Source organism: Hemicordylus capensis, chromosome 7 (assembly GCF_027244095.1).
Source record: "Hemicordylus capensis ecotype Gifberg chromosome 7, rHemCap1.1.pri, whole genome shotgun sequence".
Lineage (NCBI taxonomy): Eukaryota > Metazoa > Chordata > Lepidosauria > Squamata > Cordylidae > Hemicordylus > Hemicordylus capensis.
In genome coordinates, this window is record NC_069663.1 from 29,329,538 (window position 1) to 29,351,326 (window position 21,789).

At 63.7% G+C, this 21,789-nt stretch overlaps 1 protein-coding gene across 4 annotated transcripts; it reads right to left on the minus strand.

The window, feature by feature from the left end:
* Positions 1-279: 279 nt before the first annotated feature.
* AKT2 (AKT serine/threonine kinase 2) lies at positions 280-20,051 on the minus strand. 4 transcript variants are annotated; one of them, XM_053267015.1, is made up of 15 exons: positions 19,869-20,047; positions 17,094-17,235; positions 12,998-13,119; positions 11,076-11,204; positions 10,465-10,576; positions 9,960-10,113; positions 9,444-9,575; positions 8,841-8,906; positions 8,436-8,504; positions 8,047-8,169; positions 7,346-7,474; positions 6,496-6,710; positions 4,256-4,343; positions 3,970-4,072; positions 280-3,800 (listed from the first exon to the last, which is right to left on the minus strand). In XM_053267015.1, the coding sequence occupies exons 3-15, from the start codon at positions 13,041-13,043 to the stop codon at positions 3,721-3,723; spliced, it is 1,446 nt and encodes a 481-aa protein (XP_053122990.1). In that variant the 5' UTR covers positions 13,044-13,119; positions 17,094-17,235; positions 19,869-20,047; the 3' UTR covers positions 280-3,720. The 4 variants fall into 4 exon arrangements, with proteins under 4 accessions (XP_053122990.1, XP_053122991.1, XP_053122989.1 ...); XM_053267016.1 differs by lacking the exon at positions 17,094-17,235 and having other exon boundaries at positions 6,496-6,611; positions 19,869-20,051; XM_053267014.1 differs by lacking the exon at positions 17,094-17,235 and having other exon boundaries at positions 19,797-20,047.
* Between the last annotated feature and the right edge of the window lie 1,738 nt (positions 20,052-21,789).

The window sequence follows — 21,789 nt, forward strand, 5'->3', positions numbered from 1 at the left end:
AAGACCCGGCCAGCGCCTGCAGTGACCGGACCCAAGACACTGCCTTGGTGCCCCGGGTGGCCTCTTCCCAGCGGAGGGGGCAGGGCTGAACACCAGCCGGGCCCCGGGCCACAACCCACCCCAGGCTGGCCATTGCCCAGCCACGCGGAGGAGGAGGAGGAGGAGGCGGCGGCCCAGCGCCGGGCCAGAGGCCCTCCCGTCCCAGGATCGCTGGGGAGACCAGGCTCCTGCCTCCCCCCGCCCGCCCCGGGGCAGGGGCGGCAGCAGCAGACGACTTCCTAGAAACAAACCAAAACACGTTTATTGCTTGTACCGTACAAATCCAAGGGGGGGGGGAGAGGAAGGCCCCTCCGAGGTTTACAGAAGCCAAGCACCGCAGCAGCGCCTCTCAGCGGCCCCCCCCCCCCGGCACACGTGGCCCTCTGAAGCGCCCGCCTCTCCAGGAAGCCAGATTCACACTCGAGGGGGGCAAGACCCCGCCCAAGGCCGGCCCAGGCAGAAAGGCTGCTCTGGGGGCTCCCCGCACGGGAGGGGGGGCGGGGAAGAGGGCTCCCCTCCAAAGCTGCTAACGAGGGTCAGGCTTAAGTTAATCAACCTCACCTATCACAACTACAGAAACTAAGTGAGAAAAGATCGCTTTTATTAGCTCCCGCCCCACCCCGCCCCACTGCAAAGTGTAAAAAAACTGGCTCGCGGCTTCCCCTCAATTCATACACGTGTGGATCTGGGACCAGGCCGTTCCGAGACACCATCGCTCAGTTTCCTGAAGGGCAAAAGGGGCTTCCGTTTCTGCTTTGGGAGAGTTGTCAAAACTGCAAGCACCGCACCGCTCGGAGGAGGGTCTAAGGCCGCTGGCACTTTGGCGCTAAGAGCAGCCCCCGGGGGTTGCACTGAAATGAAAGGCCGGAGCTGGGGGGGGGGGCGGCAGGGGACAGAGCTAACCCTGCCCCCACCTCCACCATTTTGGGCCGTCTCCCCAAGCAATTGGGAGCTGCCGAGCCAGTCCCGGCCGGTGCTGCCCTGAGTGAGGAGCTGCAAGGCAAGGCAGCAGGGCCAGCAGGGGTGTTGCACCGGGGGGGGGGGCAGCTCCAGGAGCCACGCTGGGCTCTGCCGCGGCAGCAGCAGGTCAGGCAGCCTGCTGCCTGTCCCTCCAGCGAGGAGAGAGGCCCAAACCAGAGCAAGGCTCCCTCTTCCTCCCCCCCAGCCCGGTCCCGCTTCGGCTTAGAAAGGGGAGGGAACGGGCCTCACTCTCTGCAGAGGCTGTCACAGGAAGGCAGGCCCAGCTGCGGAGGAGGCCAGCCCTGCGAGGGAGACCCGCCCCTGCACTCCCGAAGCCCAGAGGGGGCGGAAGGCAGGCCGTGGGGCGGGGGAGGATCTGTCTGCCCAGAGTCTCAGACCAGAAAGGGGTTGGGGGCAGGGCGGGGCAGAGCGAGGGAGGCAGGATGGGACCCTCTGGGCACAGGAAGGGGCAGTGGCGGGCGAGTGGGTGGGCGGGCACTGGGGCTGCGGAGGGAAGGGCCAACTTGCAATGCCCAGAGATCGCCCAGGGAGGTGAGGGGGTGGTCCCCGTGGCCCCCCAGAGAGCAGCTGGCCCCCAGCGCAGCCCTGGCACCTCCGAGCCGCCCCACCCCCTGCCAGCTGGGGCGTGTGTGTGTGTGTGTGTGTGTGCGCGCACTAGGCCTAGCATCCAGCCAGGCGAGGCTCTTCTCCCATCACAGGCCAACTCCCGGGGGGGCCCCAAGCGCCTTCCCAACCCCACCGGGGAGGAGGAGGAGGCCAGTGCCACCCTCTGGGGGTTGCCAAGCAGGGCCATGAGCTGGCCCCGGAAACCCCTCGAAGGCATCTTTGTTTCCCAAAGGACTCAAGCAAGGAGCTCCCAGAGTCCCTGCTGCACCCAGGACCAAACAAGCGGGGTTCCTGAAAGCCACATCTGCTTCCAGGAGACACTGAGCAGAGGGGTGGCACCACCCCCCCGGCCGCAAGCCACCGCCACCCTCTCTCCCCCCTGGCCGTCTTCTGCAGGCCTGTTCCCCGGCCTAGAGCACCCGTCGGATGTTCGTGCTCCGCCACGGAAGAGACACGGCGCTGAGACGCCGGGTGTGGCTGACGGGGCTCAGCTTGAAGACAAACACAAGCCCAGAAGGTTCACCAGCCGAGCCAGGGGGGGAGCGCGGGGGCCGCCTCTGCCCACGGCCAAGATGTGGCTGCAGGCGGGGGGCAGCCCCATCCCGGCCCAGGGGAGTCCGTGGGCTGCAGTGACCGTGGCTGTCGTGGCAGACGCCAAGGTGCTGCCAGGGGGAAGGGGCCTCTCTGCTCCGGGGGGGGGGCAAGGGGCTGCTTCTCTTCTCTGCCCCTCCTCCCCAGGCAGCGGGGTCCAGCCCATGAGGAATAAGCCCCCCCCGGACTCCATGGGGGGTCCTTCCACACCCACATGCCAGAGAGAAAGCTGGGTGGAGACAGCCGGGAGGGAGGGAGGCAGAGAGGGGCTCCCGCTGGGCCCCAGCCCCCAAGGCCCCCCCCGCACCCAGAGGCTGGGGCTAGCCTGGGGGGAGAGGCACAGGGAAGCCTGCCCTTGGAGATGCCCCAGGGGAAAGGGCTGCCGGGGTGGGGGGGGCTGCCCCCTCCCCCCCCGCAGCTCTCCATAGCCAAAGCAGCACAACTACGCAGCAGGGGCAGGAAGGGGCAGCAGGGCTAAGCCTTGGGCTGCGACTGGCTGGGGCGGTGCTGGACGGCGGGACCCCACGCTGCTGGGAGCCTGAGCCGGAAAGCGGCTCCCCAGAACCAGGGAGAGCCCCGGCAGCCCTTGGAGCAGGCAGACGCTGCCGCCTGGAGCCCAGCAGAGAGAGGCCAGTCTTGCCTTCAGCTGACCTGCCCCCCCGCCCCCCCTTGCTGGTGGGTTGCGTGGCCAGCGCCAGCAAGCTGGCCCTCTGGTGAGGGGGCATAAGGCGGAGGCTGCAGGAGCGGGGCAACGGGAAGCAGGCTGCACACCCCTGCTGCCGCAGCACGAGTGAGGTACCTGTTGGATGGCCGCCGCCCACAGACACTGGAGGCCCAGGCCTGCTGGCCAACTGTTCTGCAGACAAGGGATCCTGGCGAGTGGCCAAGGCCGCGTGGGCGGGAAGGCAGTCACAAAAGAAGCCGGACGCAGGCTTGCGAGAGGAACCAAGCCCAAGCAGGCCAGGAAGGCACACGGCCCGGCCTGTCCGTCCCGGCTGCAAGCTTGAAGCTGCTGGCGAGCGGCTTGGGCTCCTCCTCCTGATGGCGGGCAGAGGGCGCTCCACACACAATGCCCGCTTCAAGCAGAGGTGCCTGGGCAGGCCATGGCCAGCGGGCTGATCCAAGAGGTGGTCCTTGGCTTTCCACAGGTGTGTGCCCCTCGGTGGCGCGGGCCCCGTCTGCAAGCAAGCCTCCGAGAACGGCCTCCGTGGCAGGCACAGCATCCTTGCCAAGTGAGCAGAACAGCCCTGTGTCCGTCCTCGGGGCGTGAAGGCAGGCTGGGGCAAGGCACCCCTCTGCTGTCCCAGCTGCGTCCTGGCAGGGGCCGGACCTCACCCGCTGCCGCCCAGCTGCAAGAGGCTGCTCAGTGCCCCGGGAGGGAGGGAGGCACTGCCGGAGCAGCCAGGCGCAAAGACCACCTGCGAGCACGCTGCTGCCCGCCCCCCCCGCCGTCCAGCCAGCCCCGCCGTCTCTCTTGGGCTGCACCGCCCGACTGCTGCCACCCTATTCTCGTATGCTTGCAGAGTAGGAGAACTGGGGGAAGTGGGTCCTCTGGTCAGAGTCTGGAGAGCCCATGCAGTCATCTGCGGAGAGAAAAAGACCCAGGTGGAACCAGAATGGCCCGAGCCGAGGGCCGGGCAGGAGCCTGGCAACCCCAAATCCGGCAGAGGCTGCCCGGGCTTAAGGGCGGTGGGGGATGGCCCGGCAGCACCACCCACCAGCTCTTGTGGGGACAGCAGGGGCCCTACTCACATCGGTCAGGCGGGGTAATGGTGATGGACTGGGCCGTGAACTCATCATCAAAGTACCGAGTGTCAATTTCAGACGTCACCTGGGGCTTGAAGGGCGGGACGAGCTGCAAAGGAAGAGGCCGATTGGTCCTGCTGGCACCCAGCTGGTCTGCCCTGCCGCCCCGCCTGCTGCCGCTCGAAGGGTTGGGGAGAGCTGCCAAGGCCCAGCAGAGGCGCTGCTTCCCCAACCGGGTGCGGCCTCCGGAGGCAGAGCTGCAGGCGCCCACCAAGAGCCACGCCCCGCTTACCTTTTTCTGAACGACGTCTTGCCAGTTAATGGCAGCAAAGAACCGGTGCTCCATCACCTCCTTGGCATCATTGGGGCCGCCCCCCAGCCTGAGGGGACACAAAGGACTCTGATCTCTTTCCCGAGACACCCTGGGAATGATCCAGGGGGGCTAGGCCAGCCACAGACAGACAGACAGACAGCCGCCTAGCTGGGAAGCCTCCTCCTGTCCTCCCTGGGCACCAATGGGCAAGACGCAATTCCCCACTGCAAACCTGCTGCTCCCCTCTGCCTTGGCATCCCTCTCAGCCCGCCGTGGGATTATGACCGAAGGCCCCTCAATGCAACAATGCCACAGCACGGTGGGCCTGCAGAGAGAGCCGTCTCTCCCATGAGGGGTGTGTGGCTGGAAGGGGGCTGCCCATCACCCAAAGTGCACGGCTCATCCCTGGGGAGCCTGGGGCTGAATCCTCCTCAGGCGGCCTGATTCTGGGCCAGGGTCTCGCCCCGGCAGAGCAGCTCCCTCACTGCAATCGACTGGGAGCCACATTCAAGCCCTCTTGGACTCTCTCTTCAAAGCTCTTTTCGGCTTTCCCTGTCGGTATCGTTGACTATTGGTCTCATGCCAGTACTTAGTCTTAGATGAAGCCTACCACCCACTTTAAAAAAATAAAATATTGAGGACTGTGGGATATTTTGTGGCCACTCTTCCTGGGGAAGGGAAAGGTTTTGAGATACTTTTCATTTGTTTTATTTCTCCCCGGAGTGGAGATTTATTAAGAGTTTAAGATGATTGCTTGGGCTTTTCCGGGCTCAGACTCCGTACTAGCTGCCACATTTTTTTCCTCCTGGGCACAGGCACTGGGATGAGTGAAGCATTCGTGTTTAAGCAGGGAAGGAATGCCCAAGTTAGCGTGAATGTAAGGCGCTTGGCTGGGCAGGTGGGCATGGCCATTTGGGAACTGGGCAAGAACTCAACTGTCTGTGTGTGTGCAGAGAGGGGCGGGGAGAGAGAGTGAGTGTGAATGAAAGTGCTAAACTGGCACATTGGCACTGAGGCGAGTGAGGGGAGGTGTTTGGGATTAGCAAAGACCAAACACTAGCCCAAGTGTTCAATCTGGGCAAGCCAGGACACAGAGGCGAGTGAGTGGGGAATACAAGTACTTGGTAAATGAATGGAGAATGTATCAGGAGTAATTGGCAAAGTGTGAGAACTACCGACTGTGTAAATATCTGCAAAGAATAAGTTAATCATGGCAACATCGGTTGAAATTTAAAAAGGGGGAAACAGAAGTAGTTCATAGCTCAGGCAGTCTTGAACAGGCCACCCTTTCTCACACATCTCAGAGCTAAGGGTGCACTTCTAAGCCCACATGCTTTACAGACTTTTGAATTACCATTTGGGAATTCTTGTAAAGACTGCAAAGTCCACTTTGACCAGAAACAGGTGATCCCAGATTGTTTGTGGGATCAATTTCAAGTTTTCCAGGCTCTGACAAAGTTAATAATTAGGAAAAAGGAATTGGAAGATTGTCGTGTCAAAATCCAAAAACTGGAAACGCAGAGCCAACCTCCCTGTTCTCTGAGCTTAGTGATCACCTAAAACTACTTTTCTCATCAATTCTCAAGGCCCCAATATAGTTTTGTAACCATGGCATCATCCACCAAAACATAAAAGACATTCAAAATGGCGTCTTTGAAAAGTGGATGGGTGCTGAGTTCCAGTTTGTAACAGCCTACCACAAAGTAACAAGTACATGGAAACCTTTCCCTGAGAAATCAAGACCTCCCTTTGAGAAAAGGACTAGTCTGAGCTATCATGGAGGGGTGTGTGTGTGTGTGTGTGTGTGTGTGTGTGTGTGTGTGTGTGTGTGTGTGTGTGTGTGTGTGTGTGTGTGTGTCTTTCAAGTTAGCTCTTTTCACCAAAACAAAACTTTATTTTTTTTATCTTTAAGCGTGTGCTTCGTTTTCTAAGCAGTGAGCAAAGCCTAACACGAACCTGAGCCCCATAGCTAAGCTCTGGCCAGGCAAGGCTAACAAGGGATCTCGGGGATAAGTAATCCCAACACTCTTCTTCCCCAGAAGGGGACAGAAGCAAAGCCAAACTTGAAGCCAGCGAGGGACTCTGCATCCCACCCCCGCCACACTCTGCACAACTGCAGAATCTGGGTGGCCAGCCTGGGGCGAGCGGGGCCCATGTGCTCGAGCCGCCTCCTGAACGCAGGCTGGGGCAAGCAGCCGCCACCCCTGGCTCCCTCTCACCTCTGCTTGGGGTCTTTCTTGAGCAGCCCGGCCAGCAGGGCCTTGGCCTCTGGACTGAGGGTGCGGGGAAAGCGGATCTCCTCCATCAGGATCAGCTCAAAGAGGCGCTCGTGGTCCTGGTTGTAGAAGGGGAGGCGCCCACACATCATCTCGTACATGACCACGCCCAGGCCCCACCAGTCCACAGCCCGCCCATAATCATTATCCTCCAGCACCTGCCGGGTGGGGGGGGGGGAGAGAAGGAAAGAAAAGAGGCCGGTTGGCCATGTGGCAAAGACCCACCACGCACAAGGATGAGCACGGGAGGCTGCATCGGACTAGACGGGAGGAGATGCTCTCTGGGGCTTTCTCCGGAGAAGACAAGGGTCTGGACCCCAACTTCCTCGCTCTTCTGTCCTGCCCCACGGAAAGCCCTCACTGCCACTGCAACCAGGTGCAGAAGACCCAATGCATGGCTGCTCTACTGAAATGCCTTCTGGCGGGGGGAGATCTCAGAGGCCTTTCGTTTGCCAAGTATTGCCAGGGCTCACTGGTCACCAAACAAGCTGGCCAATGCCGCCCTTGGTTTTAGAGATCTGCAGCGACCGTCCCAGTCCCAAAGCTCTTCCAGGGAGCCTCGGTCTACAGGCCAGGGCGGGTATGTGCCGCCTCTTCCTCCCCCGCCCCATCTCATGGAAACGGGACTGGAGCTCTGACCGCCACCGTGGGCAACTGGGCAGAGCTCCTGGTCTGGCCCACCCCCCACCCCAAGACCACAGTGGCCAGAGGCGGGCCCTTCGCTGGGCCTCCTCCCTTCGCTTGCTTGTTTGGGGTGAAGCCCGCCTGGACAAGCCATGGGATCCCCCAGTACCTCGGGGGCCAAGTACTCTGGTGTCCCACAGAAGGTCTTCATGGTGGCCCCATCCGTGATGCCTTCCTTACACAGCCCAAAGTCGGTGATCTTGATGTGTCCGTCCTTATCCAGCATGAGGTTCTCCAGCTGGAAGGCACAGAGGGGTGTCGGGACAGGGCAAAGAGACACAGGGAGGGAGGAAGGAGGGTCCCACTGCCTCTCCCTCCCTCCCCTTCCAAGGCTGGGCGACTGTGCTGTCAGTGGCAACGCTGGTCCCAAAGGGCAGAAGATGCCCAGCAGGCAGCGTGACATTTGACCTGCCCAGCTTAGGGGGACAGTTGTAGGTTTCTTGGAATATTCTCGGGCCAAATCAAGCTTCCGCTGGTCATGGCAGGATCCCCCACAAAATGACCATCAAGCTAGATGTGGGAAGCAAACCGGCCCCATGAAAGGGGCACAACCCCAGAAGGGGCTTCTGCAGCCGAGATGCGCAGAAGAGCTGCTGGCAGCAAGAAGGGGCCGGGAGGAGGCGGCTCCTGGTCTGCTCTGCTTCCCCTGCTCCCAGCTCACATCCCTCGGAAGACGGCCAGCCCCAGTGGCGCCCCACACAACAGTTCAGCAAGAACGGCAGCTACAGAAAGGGAGACGAGTGAGCAGTGCGGGTAGAGCAAGGTGCCAGCCGGGCACTGGGCCAGCTCCCCTGCACACAGCAGCTGTACCTTGATGTCGCGATACACCACGTCCCGAGAGTGGAGGTACTCCAAAGCAGACACAATCTCTGCCCCATAGAAACGGGCACGGTCCTCCGTGAAGACCCGCTCCCTCGAAAGGTGGAAAAACAGCTGCAGGGAAAGAAGGCGGCCACAGCGGGCGCCATGAGCAGCCAGAACGGAAGCCAGGGCCCTGTGGCCAGCAGGTCGCAAGGCTCGGCGGCCCACACTGCACATCTAGTGGCCCTTCTTACCAAGCCACTCCGCCCGCCCGCCCCCACCCACCCGGCAGGCGAGTGAGGAGCTTGTGGGATGCCTCCTCGCTTAGGCTTGGGGCGAGAATTTCCTCCCGGGGGTTGCCTGCCCCCAGGCGGCTCTCTCTCGCAGCCAGGACTCACCTCCCCTCCATTGGCATACTCCATGACGAAGCAGAGGCGGTCGTTGGTCTGGAAGGCGTATTTCAGGGCCTGGGAGGGAGAGTGGAGGCGCTCAGCAGCAGCGGGGGGCGGGGGGAGAAGAGGTTTCCCAGAGGACAAGCACCACAGCACTGCGGGCTCTCTGCAGGCCGGGTGCCGCCTACCCTGCGCACGGCAGGAAGCAGGGAGGGGGCAGTGCTGGCTCGGCCCTCCAGGGAGCCCCCCAACCCAGGCCCCACTATGCCCCCACCCCCAACGAGGGCCCCTCTCCGCCCAGGCCCCTGATCTTGCAGCTAGGCTGGCCGGGAAGCTGCCGGCCTGGGGTGGCCCCCAGCAGATGCTGGGCCTGCAGTCCAAGGGCCCCGCACTCCCCTGCTGCACACGCACCGTGAGGAAGGGATGCCGCGTGTTCTGCAGGACTCGGCTCTCGGTGACGGTGTGGGCCACTTCGTCCTGGGAGAGAGAAGAGCCCCCTCGCTTGAACTGCACCAGCGTAACCGCCGCCACCAGCTTCTGGCTCAACTGGGCAGACAGTCACCTGGTCAGCGCCCCCCAACTGTGGGGTGGGTTCCCTTGGGAGGTCAGAGCTCCTCAGCCGAGCGGGATCTGGTCAGGGTGGGGGCTCAGCAGCCTCTTAAGGGAAAGGACAAGGAGCCCGGCCTGCCCCAAAGCTCTCCCTGGCAGCTCAGAGAGCAGATCCCCAGAGGGCCAGGAGAGCCGGGGGAGCCCTTGGCACACACCAGGACTACTGCAGCAGCTTTCTCTATCCTGCCCTATACGAAAAGAAGGACGACTCCCAGCAGGGCCCTCCCCACCAGTTCAAAATGGCGGCCTCTGGGGGTCATGCCGCAGCAAGTCTTCTCCCCGGCTCCTCTCCCTTGCAGCAACAGCATCCATGCCCGGAAGCCAGGCTGGAGAGGGCCTGTGTGAATCCCGCCCAGCTCCGAGCAAGCCCCCTCCCCGCCCCCAGAGCCTGCCTCAGCCCCACACCTTGGCAATGATGACTTCTTTGCGCAGGATCTTCATGGCATAGTAGCGGCCGGTGGCCTTCTCACGCACCAGGATGACCTTCCCAAAGGTGCCTTTCCCAAGCAGCTTCAGGTAGTCAAAGTCATTCATGGTCTAATAATGGGAGAGAAGACAGAGGACGGTCACGGCACGGCTCCGGCACATTCGCGTCTGCCGGCTGGGGTGGCTCCAGCCCTCCTGCCTGCACAAGCACCTGCCTTCTGAGCCCAGGGAGAGAGGGCTCCGCGGCCTGCGGGCAGCCTGGCCGGCCCCAGAGAGGCCAGCACCCTCCCGCAGGAGGAAGGTCAGCCAGCTTCAGGCGAGGGCAGGCGGCAGCCATCACTGGGAGCCAGCCAGGATGGCTAGAAGGATGCTCCGCATTCAGAGACCGCCCACCCTCCACACACGGCAGCCTGCCTGGCCCCTGGCGGAGGGAGGAGGGTGGAGCAGAGGGCCCCTCCCCAGCTCTCCTGCGGCCCCCCCTCCCCAGGGGCTCACCGCCTTGGCCCGGGCCTTGCTCACGGCCACCTCCATCTCCTCGGCCCCTGTGCTGTCGCTGGGGGAGCCACACTTATAGTCCATCCGATCCTCTTCGGGCTCCTGGTTCTTTAAGCTGTTGGCAACCATCTGAATGGCCTGGATCCACTCCTCGCTGGGAACAACACAGGCCATTAGGGACACAGGCCCAGGCGCGAGGGGGGGCGGGCAGAACACGAGGAAGGAGGCGTCCTCCCTCAGGAAGCTCCTGGTCTTCTTGACACACACACCGCCCCCCACCGCCCCCCCGGGCAAGTGTGCGAGGGCCACTGGCTTAGACGGCTGGGGGGTGGGGGCTCAGAGGAACGCCTGGCTCAAGCAGCAGACAGCTGGTCCCAGATCCTGGGGACCCACAAGGGCGGAGCCAAAAGGCCACCCGAGAGGAGCAGGGCCGCCCCCGCCTCTTCCGGGGAGGGTCTCTGGCCAGCACGCCCCTCCACCCCCGCGCAGCCAAAGCCCAGCTCACCGCTCATCGGGGGAGTCCACATGAAACGTCCTTTCAATGACCGTGGTCCACTGCAAGCAGCGAATGATGAAGGTGTTGGGCCGAGGGCGCTCAACTTTCATCAGCTGGCATTCTGGGGAGGGGGGCAGAGGAAAGGGTGCGGTTGGGGGGGGGCCTTCTCCGTTCAGAGGGAGCCCCCAACCCAGCAGCTCCGCTTTGTCCTCAGGCTCCTAAGGACACCCCTCCCCTCTGAAGCAAGCACCCCAAACCACCTCCTTTCCTGGCCCCAAGGATCCAGGATCCAAGCGACCTAGATACACATGCAGGGTGGGTTCCAGAGAGCCTGCTGCTGCTGCCGCCTTCTTCCAGCAAGCGGAAGACGCAGCCAGCACGCACATGTGCACACACGCCCAAATGACAAGCCCCTTGCCTTGCTCTGGCATTTGCCAGCAAGGAGAGGGCAGCAGAGATAGTGTCAGCCTCTGGGGCATTTGCCAGCACGGCAAATGTCTCCTTCCACCCCAGTCCCTGGTTTCCAGTTCAGAAAGTGCAAGGGGGCAGCCACGCCCCTCTGAGCCAGACTGCCAGGAGATCCAATGCCCCAAGGCTGGGGCCATGTGCCCCACACGTACCCGCTACGGAGAAATCGTTCAGTGGGGGCAGGCTGTGGTCTGACGTTTCTGGTTTCTCCTTGTACCCAATGAAAGACCCATCGCTCTTCAGGAGGAAGTACCTGGGCCTCCAGGTTTTGATATATTCACCTGGCAAGCAGAAGAGTCAAGCAAGACGTTACTCTGACAGGGGGGGGGTTCCCTCTAGGAGGCCAGGCGCCCACCACAAGGCTGTCTGTGAAGCAGGCCTTTGCCATGGCCACGGAGTGCACAGCCTGCCTGCCCCCAGCATGGCCCTCTTCCTTCCACCCTCCTTCCCTGGCTGGCAAGCCACTTTGGCTCTGTCCTCAGCAAATGCAAGGGACCCCAATCCAATGCCACCCCCAAGGGAGCTGGGGTCGGCCAACCCTTCCTCCCTTGCCAGGAAAGGGGTGGGGGAGCAGTGTTGGGAGCAGTCCGCCTGCCACCCCCACGAGGATTCAAACAGCCACGTGCTGTTTCAATTCAGTCCACACGCAAAATTCTTCCGTGGGAACAGAGGGAACTTTCTTCCCAAAGGGCTCGTGGTCACTGCTCTGCTTTGCAACTTGCACGGCCTCATCCTGGCAACCCTTGGGGTGAGTTACCACAGGAGCCGGATGCACCTCGCGGCTGCGGAGCCTCTGAGAGGCCCTGAAGGAAGAAACAGTTTAGAAGCCTGGCAGGTGCTGCATGTCTGCAGGGGAATCTGAAGATCTGTACCCTCACAGCGGCGCCACAGATGTGGGCCTCAGGATCTTCTCGGGTATTCCGTCTGCTGCCCAAAGATACACGTGGAGCTGCCTCAGCAGGCCCTGCTCAACCCCACAGGAGAGGATCTGGGTGGGATTTCCTTCCCCAGGAGCCACAACCCTCCTCGGCTTTAGGGAGCGGCATTCCCAAAGAGGCCTCGGCCCTTCCCCCAGCAGACGAATGCTCAGGGCCTCTGGACCCCCGTGACCCCCGTGTGGCCATTCAGAACACACCCAGCACGGGGGTCCTTCCTCAGCACGCCGGCAGTTCCAAAATAGCCGGCAGGCAGGCCTGGCCACCAGCAGCAGCTGCCATCTATATTTGTCTGCAGGGAGGAGGAATGTGTTCGAGCCACAGCCCAGGCAGGGCCAGCAGCCTGGGGGCCAGCTGAGACTGTGGCGGGGGGGGAGCAGCAGGGGGAGGTCCTCCCCTGCGGGGGAAACAAAGGCATCAGAGACCCCAAGGACTCCTGCTAGAAGCCTGCCTAGCGACATGCAGGGAGGCTCGCCCCTGTGCAGCCTCCTCCCCGGCCGCCCATCTAGGGGGCTCCCACTGGGTGACCTCCTCGCCTGTAGACCTTGGAGTCCTCCTGGCGGGCCTGGCCTACGCTGGGCAGCTCCTTTCTGGTACTGAACCAACCCCACCTGCTCAGAGGACCGCAGATTCCTTCCAGGGCCCAAGTGGCCCCCAGGGCTGAACCGGGGCCAGGCCAGGCCAGGCCAGGCCTGCTACCCATGGAGACATGGCAGCTGGTGTGGGGAGGGAAACGGCTGGGAAGGTGGCAAGAGGCAAAGGCACCACAGTGGGGCCAGCCCACATTTGGAGGCCTAGACTTCTCCCACCAGGCTGCCATTGGGCCAGCTGGAGCCTGGGCTGGGCTCTGATGGGCCTCCAGAGGCAAGTCCAGGCAGTGAGGCCCCAAGGAGGGCCCACCTTGACAGACCTGCTCTGGAGCGCCTTCTCGCCTAGCCCGGTGGGAGGTGGCGGTGACCGTGGCAATGGGCCGGGGGGGGCACTTCTCAGGACCTTCAGCAGGGGGGCTTGGGCACCCAACAGCCCCCGGCATTCTGCCCCAGCTGAAGCGCCCAGAAAGAGAGGCCTCAGCGTTCCAGCCTCCGGGAGGGGAGAAGCACCCCATACACTTTGCTGGGAGGGGGGGTGTCACTGCTCACCTCTCTTGTGTAGCCAGCCCTCCTTAATGACCGACACCTCGTTCATGCTGGCACTAGGCTGCTCCCCTAGGGCAGGGTGACGGAAGGGGCCCGATTCTGCCAGCTAGGCTGTGGGTGGCGACCTGCCGGAGAAAAGGAGGATGTGACTGGCCAGTGGCTGAAGCAGCAGAGCCGCCTCTGCCACCCCCCACCAGAAGCAGCCTGCGGCCGCCTGGCCCCCATGGCCCAAGAATGCCACCCCCCCACACACCATCTACCCTGCAAGTGTAGGCAGGGGCAGGTGGCCAGCAGCCCCCGGCTGGAGCCCAAACTCCATCAGCAGCTGCCGGAGAAGCCTTAGCAGGCTCAGCCCAGGACGGAACAGGGGGCAAAACAGCACATGACCCCCGCCCCCCCCCAGAATTCAAACCCCCCAGTCGCCCAGCATGGAGAGAAAGGGGCAACCTGTTTGCAGGGGTTTCTGGGCCTCTGCCAAACAGATCCCCCCCCCAACCCTTCCCCTCTTGGTGTTGACATCTCTGTTTTCAATTTCCCTTTTGGGCCCTATCTCCCCCCCCCCCCCAAGCCTTGCCCTGCTATCAGCAGCGATAAGCAGCCCAGGGAGATAAGGGGCCTTCCAGGAGGCCTGAAGAAAAACATCCACCCTTGCCGCAAAAACAAACAGCTAGAGAAAGATTAATCCCTGAGGGCACCTGATGGGATTAGGGGCGGGGGGGGGGGGGGGGCGGCCTGGGAGCGAAAGACCCGCCCAAAGACGCGGCCAGCTCCTCCGGAGGCTGGACAGGAGCTGCCCACAAGCCTCCCTGGCAAGTTGGGGGTGCACCACGGAAGGCTGGGGCTGGGGAGGGAGAGCCCAAGGGGAGCTGCAAGCACCCCGCCCTCTTTCTGCTGAGGGGAGAGGAGCCCCACGGCTTGCAGCAGCAGCAGGCAGGCAGGCACATGCAAAACCGCTCCTGGCCCACAGACTGTCCAGGCAGAGGGGCTCAGACGTGCTGTGAGTGATGCAACACGCGTGGGGAGAACCCGTCCCACACAGCAGGGGTGTGTGTGTGTGTGTGTGTGTGCTGGGGGGGGGTCCACAAGCTTATCTGCTCAGCCTTGCTGAAAGAGCCACCGTTCCTTCCTAGAGGACCCAGAGACCTTCCCTGCCAGGCTAGCCTTCCACAGGCCGGCAGATGCCAAGAGGGGAAGAAAGCCAGCCACTCGGCAAACCCCAGCGCCATCCTGAATCAGGCCGCTGGGAGGCAGCTTTCCCATGGCTAGATGCTGGGGGCACTTGGAGAGCAGCCCTCGCCGCCCCCCCCCCGCAGCTGGAGAGAGTCAGAGGGCGGGGGGGGCCGGGAGCCACCTCACTGGCCTACAGCACAGCAGCCCCAGCGACATGCAGAAGAGCAGCGCCAGGGTGACAAGAGCCTCGGAAGTCAGGCAGAGCCACCTGCCCCCCCCCCGGCCGGAGCCACGGGCCAGAACCTGGCAGCTCGGGGGGCAGACCAGCATGCTCAGCAGCAGCAGCCACCTTTGCCCCCAGAGGGCCCTGCAGCCTCCGTGAGGCGGCGGCGGCGGCGGCGGCGGCTGCTCTGCATCCAGAGCTAAGTTCACCTCCCATGCTTGCTGTTGACAGGGGGGTGGGCCGTTCACACAGGGAAGCCCTCCCCCCCCCCGGCCGCCCCTTCCCAGCGCATCTTCCGGCAGACAGTGGTGGGGCTGCCCCAGGCCGAAGCTGCAGCCAGCTGCGCTGGGCAAAGGGGCAGAGTCCTGCAAGGCCGAGCCAGCCTCCCCGCTCTCCTGCTTGGCTCCCTCAGCAAGAAGCAGCATGGAGGGGGGGAGCCCTCACGGCCCCGGATGCCTGACGAGAGGATGGCACCATGCTCCGAGAGAGGGGCAGGGGGAGGGGGAGGAGGCAGTGCTGAGCCGAGGAAGGGCCAGGGGAGGCCGGGGGGGGGGGGGCACGGCCCAGGAGAACAGCCCCGCGGCGGGATCAGGCCCAAGGAAGCCCATCCAGTCCGGCAGCCTGCCCCACACAGTGGCCCACCAGATGCCTCCGGGGAGCCCACAGGCAAGAGGCTACTGGTAGATAGAGGGGCCGTGCCTCTGAGGCTGGAGGGGGCCCACAGCCCCCAGGCCAGTACCCACGACTAGTGACTTGGACTGTCCTCCGTGGATTTGTCTAGGCCCCTTTTAAGGCCATCCGGGCCAGAGGCCATCACCACATTCCACGGCAGAGAACTCCAGAGCGCAAGCCCTGCATGAATGAAGCCCTCTCGTGCCCTCGAAGGGACACCGTCCGTGTCACTGCTGCCACAGAACCACCACTGAAAAGTCACGTGGGCCATTGCTATGCACACTCCCCCCACCCACACACACAGTGAAGGAGGTGCAGGGACCTAGGCCACGTGGGGCCTTTGGGTAGAGTAGAGACGCGATGGGGCTGTAGGCTCAGGCTTGATACAGACGCTGCTCTGGAAACCTAATGGAGTTATTGAACTCAAGTTTGAAAACAAAAAACAGTTTGAAGCATATGCATGCAGCCCGAAAATGGGCGATTTGCGAAACTCACTGCCACTTGATAGGATGGTGCTGGAAACTGAACAGCTGGCAGTTAAAAGGGCTGGTGCCCAAGTACCCAGTTTCCCAGTGTGAAGGAGGAAACAAGGCGTGCTTGGGAAGCCCACCCTGCTCAGCTCTGAGGGGCAGCCGGCATTCCCAGGTCTCCAGGAAGGCCTGAGCACCCAAGCTCCAGGGCAGAAGAAGATTCCAGAGATCAGCCGTGGCCGCCCACTGGCCAGGACCGCCACTTCTGGTGCCCAAAGGAGGCGGGAGGTGGTCTGACTCCGTCGAAGGACATCTTCCCCAGCAAGGCTCCCCATGCTCCCCGGATGTCTAGAAGCCACAAGGAGGGCAGGAAGGCATATGGGGGACATTGCAAGGAGCTGCCACTTCCCTGGACGTGGCTTTACAAGTGGCGGGTCGGAGGGCAGCCTCACAGCAATGGGAGAGAGGCCCAGGAAGTCCCCAGACCAGTGGAAGGGCCATCAGAGGCATGCAAAGTTCCAAAAAACCCCAACCCAACCCCGCCCCCCTCCCAGCCTCTGGAGAAAGACCCACATGAGGGCAACAGCCACACGAGGGGGGCAGAGCCCAAGGAGGGCTCTCCAGGCAGGTCTGGAGGGCCTCTCCTTTGGGGCCTCTGGGGAGGCACTGGCCCGACCCCACCCCTCGTGGTGGTGGTGGTGGTGCTGGGCTGCATTCCCACCTGGGAAGTTGCTGGCTGGCGAGAACCCAGCGCAGCCCCTGGCCCTGGCGGAGGGAGGGAGGAAGGGAGGGAGGACTTGTTGACTTGTGGCACGTGTGTGACTCAACTATGGCAAGCACCAAGCTTGTTTACGCGCTCCAGGATGTGACTCTGTCGAACCGGGGAGCGACGGGGGGGGGGGGGCCTTGTGGCCGAGAGGGAAAACACCCAGAGAAGGGCTGCCACTGCCACGGCTGAAGCGAAGGGAAGGAGGCCAGCCCTCCCACACAAAGCCTGGACCCCGGGAATCACAAAGGGGCAGGGCCAGATCCTCCTCAACGGGCAACTCGGTCCTTCCCTGCATCACAGGGCAGCAAGCAGAGCTAGAGGCGCAAAATAAAACCCGAACTGCGCCTGCTCGCCCGCTTCCCCAATGTGGCCACATCGGACTGCGTGCCAGCAGGGTCAGGTGCACCCCGGCCATAAATCACACCACGTGAGCGCAGGGCTTAATCTGAGACAGGGCTCTGCCTGGGGGGGGAGGGAGGGAGGGAGGGAGCAGGCCAGGCGCACCTCTCCACCCCCTGGCAAGGAAGGCCAAGCACCTTCCTGGCCCAGCCAGGATCTTGCCCAGACCCCGCTGGACGGACAGGCCGAAACACAGGCCCCCCCCCCGCCCCCGAAAGGAGCCTGTCTCCTCCAGCAGGTTAGTCCCACTGCTGGCACCAGCAGAGAGAGGCCCCCTTCCCTCCACCCTAACCGGTCTGGTGTCAGGCCCTGGCACCAGAGCCCCCAGCCCGCCCTCACCTGCAGGGTCCTGCCAAGCCCCGCCCCACTCCACGCACTGCCTGGGGGGCTGCTCACCAGCCACGCAGCACCGCAGCAGCAGCCGCCGCTGGGCCTCTCCAGCTCCCAGGAGCAGCACGGAGGGGTCCAGAGCGCCACAGCAGCGCCAGGGGCTCTGCGGGAGGTGACAAGAACTTCGCCAGGCTCCTTCCCGCCGGGTCTTTGGAAAACAACCAAACACACATCTTTTTAAAGAGGCTTTCTCAATGTTCCACCTGTGGTTATATCTGGTAGGTTCTTTAGTTGTTATAATTCTCCGTTTTAGCTTTTAAAATAGCGTTTATCTGAAACTTCTCAAAGAGCAACTGCAATTTTGATTGTCGCTTCAGCCTGGACTTTTAACTTGTTCAGGAAAAGCGGGATAGAATTTTTTTAAACCCGCAAACAGGCTCAGAGGAGAGGGGAAGAGTGTGAGAGCCCATCGGGACTCACGGCCAGGAGCTCCTCCGTGCCACTCAGGTCGGTGGAACCTTTCCCAGGCCTCTGATGAGGATGGGCAGCAAGGAGGTGCCGAGGGAGGCCCCACTTCTCCCGTGGGGAGAGGAGGCCGGGGCTTTTGCTCTGGAGAGGCACTGCGCCTCCAGGCCCGACACCCTCTTGGGGGAAACGAAGCCCTGGAGGAAGGAGAGATGCTCCGGGAAAGCAGCCGCAGGCCCACACGCTGACCTCTGAGCCGCCAAGGAAGACAGGCCAGCCGGCCGGGGGTTGCAAGCCACAGCACACTGGGCTTGAGCAGCACCAGCGACCCTGCAGGAGTGAGAAATGGCCTTGGGCCCATCCCGGAGGAAAGGCCTCCTCGCCTTCTTCTGGAGCCTTTCTGTCCTCAGCGCACCGAGAGCGGCTCAGTGCTAAGCAGAACACAGACTTGCCTTGGGCTGGCCAGAAAGCGGGCCTTGCGTGAGAGGGAAGCGAGGCCGGAGCTGCCAAGTCCCCCGCCAGGCTTCACGGCAGTCCAGGCAAGGCACACGGCTGGGCTCTGACAACGGACCAGGCGGCCCTGGGCCCTGCTGGAACCCCACCGGCAAAAGAGACAGCAGCAAGACCCTCCCCACAGGTGAGGGCTGCAGCCCAAAGGCAGGCCGCCGGTAGCAGGGACACGCGCCAGCTGTGGGGCAAGGAATGGCCCAGGGCCCTCTGCAGCCACCTGTCTTCACTCCTCCTAAAGCTTTGTCCGGCTTCTCTGCGAGGGAAGGGAAGCCAAGCAGCTTGCCCTGCCCGCCCCCCCGCCCCCCGTTTCCCCAGACAGGCACCTGGCCTCTCCAAGCGCCCCCCCCCAGTCTCGCCATTGCAACGCCCCGTCCAAACCCCAGAGGCAGCCCTCGAGGAGGAAGTGAGCGCACAGCATCCCAGAGTCAGGACCCTGCCTGCCAGCCGGCCCACTTCCTACATGCTGGAGAGCCATTTTCAGCAGCCTGCCTTGGCCAGCAGAAGGCGGCTGGACTCCTTCACACGACCCCGCAAGCCACAGAAGCCCAGGAGCGGCAGGCTTGGGGCGCTTGGCCCCAGACACGGACGCTTCCTAGGGGCCCACGGAGGCATGCCACTCAGCTGCCAGCACGGATGGGCACCTGCGCAGGAGGAGCAGGAGGGAGCCCAACACCGCTTTGGGGAAGGGGTGGCGCTGAAGCCCAGAGAGGTGCTCCTGCAGAGCCGAGGGCCCCGCAGCTCCTGGCCTTTGGGAGGCTGCACACCAGCAAACCGGAGAGCCTGTCCACCAGCCCCACTGCGGCCCTCCCAAGGGAGCCCGAGGCTGCACAGGCTGGCCAAAGCCCAGCACACCCAAGCACTGCCCCCCTTCCACACGCGGTTGCTGCCCCCCACTTGCTGGGCCGGAGTGTGGCCTTCGGCCGGGGGGGCAGCAGGGCCCTGGCGGCGGCTGAGCGGCCTGCACTTCCACGACTGCCAGTCTTTACTAGCTGCTTTTCAACCGAAGCGCTCCTGGCAGCGCACACAGAAAAAGCAGCAACCAGAGAGCTCCCCCGTCCCCACAGGGCTCCTCCTCGAAAGGGAACATCAGGCAGGCACGAGCAGCGACAGCCGCTGGAGGGATGTGGTGCTGGGGCTGGACAGGGCCAGGCACTCTCCCCCTGCGGAACACAAGGGCCCCACCTCTTTAAAAGGCGCCTCTTTGCTCAGTTAGGAGAGGAGGAGGCTGCCGCCGCCCTCGTGGCAGGGGGTTCCGGGGGTCTTGTCCGGCAGGGACGCGCCTTAAGGGCAGGAGCTCCGTGCCCCAGTCCCGAGAAGGGGCTCGCTCTCCGCGGCCCCGGGCAGGCAGCAAGGCGGAGGGCGTCCCAGGCAGCTGCCGCTGCGGGCGAGGCGAGGCGGGGCGCCCCGAGCCCGGCCAGGGGGCCTCACGAGCCAGGGCTGCTGCGCCCAGGAGGCAGGTCCCCCTCCGCGCGCTGCCTGCAGGCGGGCCACTCGTCAGGTAGAGGTGCGCGAATGGCCCGCCTGCAGGCAGCAGCGCGGAGCTCGGGCGGGGCGGAGAAAGGAGGAGCCACCGTCCCGAGTCGCCGCCTCCTCCTGCTGCTGCTTGGGCGCCCCCCCCGGCCGGCCCGACGCCCCCTGCCTCCGCCTGGCCCACCTTGCAGGGCTGTCGTGGTGGGGCTGGCGCCGGACACGCCCCCCGCTTTTGCCGCGCGGTGGTTCTTCCCCCACCGCCCCTCCCCCACTCCGGCGGCCTCCCCCACCGCCCCGCGCGTGCGCGCCTCTGGCAGGCGATACCATTGTCTGCCCGCGGGGGGAGGAGAGAGGGGCGCCTCCTTCGCTTTCGCTCCCCCGGTCGCCGCCGCTGACCTGTTACCGGCGGCCCCCGGGCAGGGCCTCCGCCGTCCTGTTCCCCCTCCTCATCCTCGTCCCCGCGGCCGCGTCAGGCCCGACGGCGCCCGCGCTCCCGGAAGCCCCGCCCCCGCCAGGCCCACGCAGGCAGGAGGGGAGGGGCGCGCTCCTGCGTCTGAGGGAAACCGCCCGCAGCAGCCCAGGCGCCGCTCAGCACGCAGGCGCCAGCGCTCCCGCCCTCTCTCCGGGAAGCCGGCACGGCGCCTGCGCAGAGAGAGGGACGCAGGACTCGTGCGCCGCAGGCATAGAGCAAGGCCGAGACTAGAATGACACGCAGCAGCCTGGGAAGAACACGCTCGGCGCGTCTTGCTGGGCATCAGAGTGCTCTACCAGCGGCTTCTTTCCAGGGTTTCTCCTCTGCTAGAAGGGTCTTTCTCAGCCCTGCCTGGAGAGGCTGCCAAGGATTGCACGTGCAGGCCGAGATGCTGCCCGGAACCTGGCTACGTGCAAAGCGGGGGCTGTAGGACCCACCTCGGGGCACACTCCCTTTAGATGGGAGCAGCGGCTCCTCCTAAGTAGCCAGTGGGGCGCCCAAGGAGGCGCAGATGCCACCCGAGCGGCTGCCCGGAACCAGAGGCTTCTCTCCCACGCTGCCTGCAGGCTAGTCATTCCTCAGGTAGAGAGAGAGGCGTCACCCGAGCTGCCTCCTTGCCGCTACACAAACTCGGGCACTTCTGGGAGCAACTGGAAGCCTCTTTGGCCATTCTCTGCCGGAAGCGTAGACTGTTCTGTAGCTAGGAGAAGCACCCACTGCCCCATCGCAGCACCTCCAGTGGGGGCTGTGTGAACCCGGAAGTTTCCCATCCATGGGGGGCGTCGCTCTAGCGATGCCGTTCCTCTAGGTGTCCCAAGGACAGCCTTCCACGTCCGCAGCCGGGGCGGGGGCGGGGAGCAGGCAGGCAATCAACAGGGCAGCGGCCGCAGCCCTGCCCGCCTTGTCGCAAGGTGCTGCTGCGAGGCGGGTCTCCAGCGTCTGCTGGGAGTTGTTTCCGGAGAGGCACCCCCGTGCTTTTCCAAACGGGCTTGACAATGGAGCACATCCTGCAGAAGACGCCTCACGCCAGGGGCTCTCGAACTGGGTGCCCAGCTGCTGCTGCACTACAACTCCCATCATCCCCAGCCGCAGTGACCCGAGGGTGGGGGTGGGAGTGGGAGTGGAGCAGCATCTGAGCAGCCTCGGCGGGCAGAGACTCTAAAGGGGGCATGAAGTTTAAAGGGAAAAAAGATCTGGCGTGTGCGTGGGAGAGAACCACAGGCCTGGGTCACGGGGGGGGGATGCGACCCCCAGGCACCATCCAGTGGGTAGAACGGGCTGGGCGGAGCAGAAGAGGGGCCGTCCCGAAGGAAGCCCAAGACGCGAGGGGCCGGGATGCTCTGTTGTAGGCCTGCTTAATCAAACAGCTTCGGGGGGCGGTTGGGCTCGGCTTCTTACTTCCCTCCAGAGTGAGCTGGCCTGCCCCCTCGCACCTAACTGCCTCCCCCAGGAGGTGTTTCTCCTCATATGATGAGGCTGAAGCTGTGTGCTGGGAGTTTGGAGGGGTTGCAACAGGAGGAGGAGGAGGAGGGTGGCTCTGTGTGTGGGGTGGGGAGTGTCCCAGTCAATTGGGCAATTTCCTGGGCAAACAGCCCAGAACACACCACGGAAAAGAAGTCCTGGGCTTGACACTTAGTTTGAGTGCCAGCCCAGCCCTAGGGCAGGATCCAGGCTGAAGGGCCTTGTGCTCGGCCGGGATCCACAGAGCGTTGCTCTCTTTAACACTGGAGCTGCAGCCAGGATGCTCGCCCACTGAGGAGCAGTCCATGCCCAATTTATACATCAATCTTTGTAACTCCAGTGACATCACATCTATTTTTCTGTCCTCCAGGGAGCCTAGGGGTC

Bases quoted from the DNA above. Each gene is read 5' to 3' on its own strand.
- AKT2 (XM_053267015.1), bottom strand. From the start codon at position 13,043: ATGAACGAGGTGTCGGTCATTAAGGAGGGCTGGCTACACAAGAGAG. The intron at 10,577-11,075 runs GTACGTGTGGGG...CCCCCTCCCCAG, and splicing joins GAACGATTTCTCCGTAGCGG to AATGCCAGCTGATGAAAGTT. The intron at 10,114-10,464 runs GTGAGCTGGGCT...TGTTGTTCCCAG, and splicing joins GTGGACTCCCCCGATGAGCG to CGAGGAGTGGATCCAGGCCA.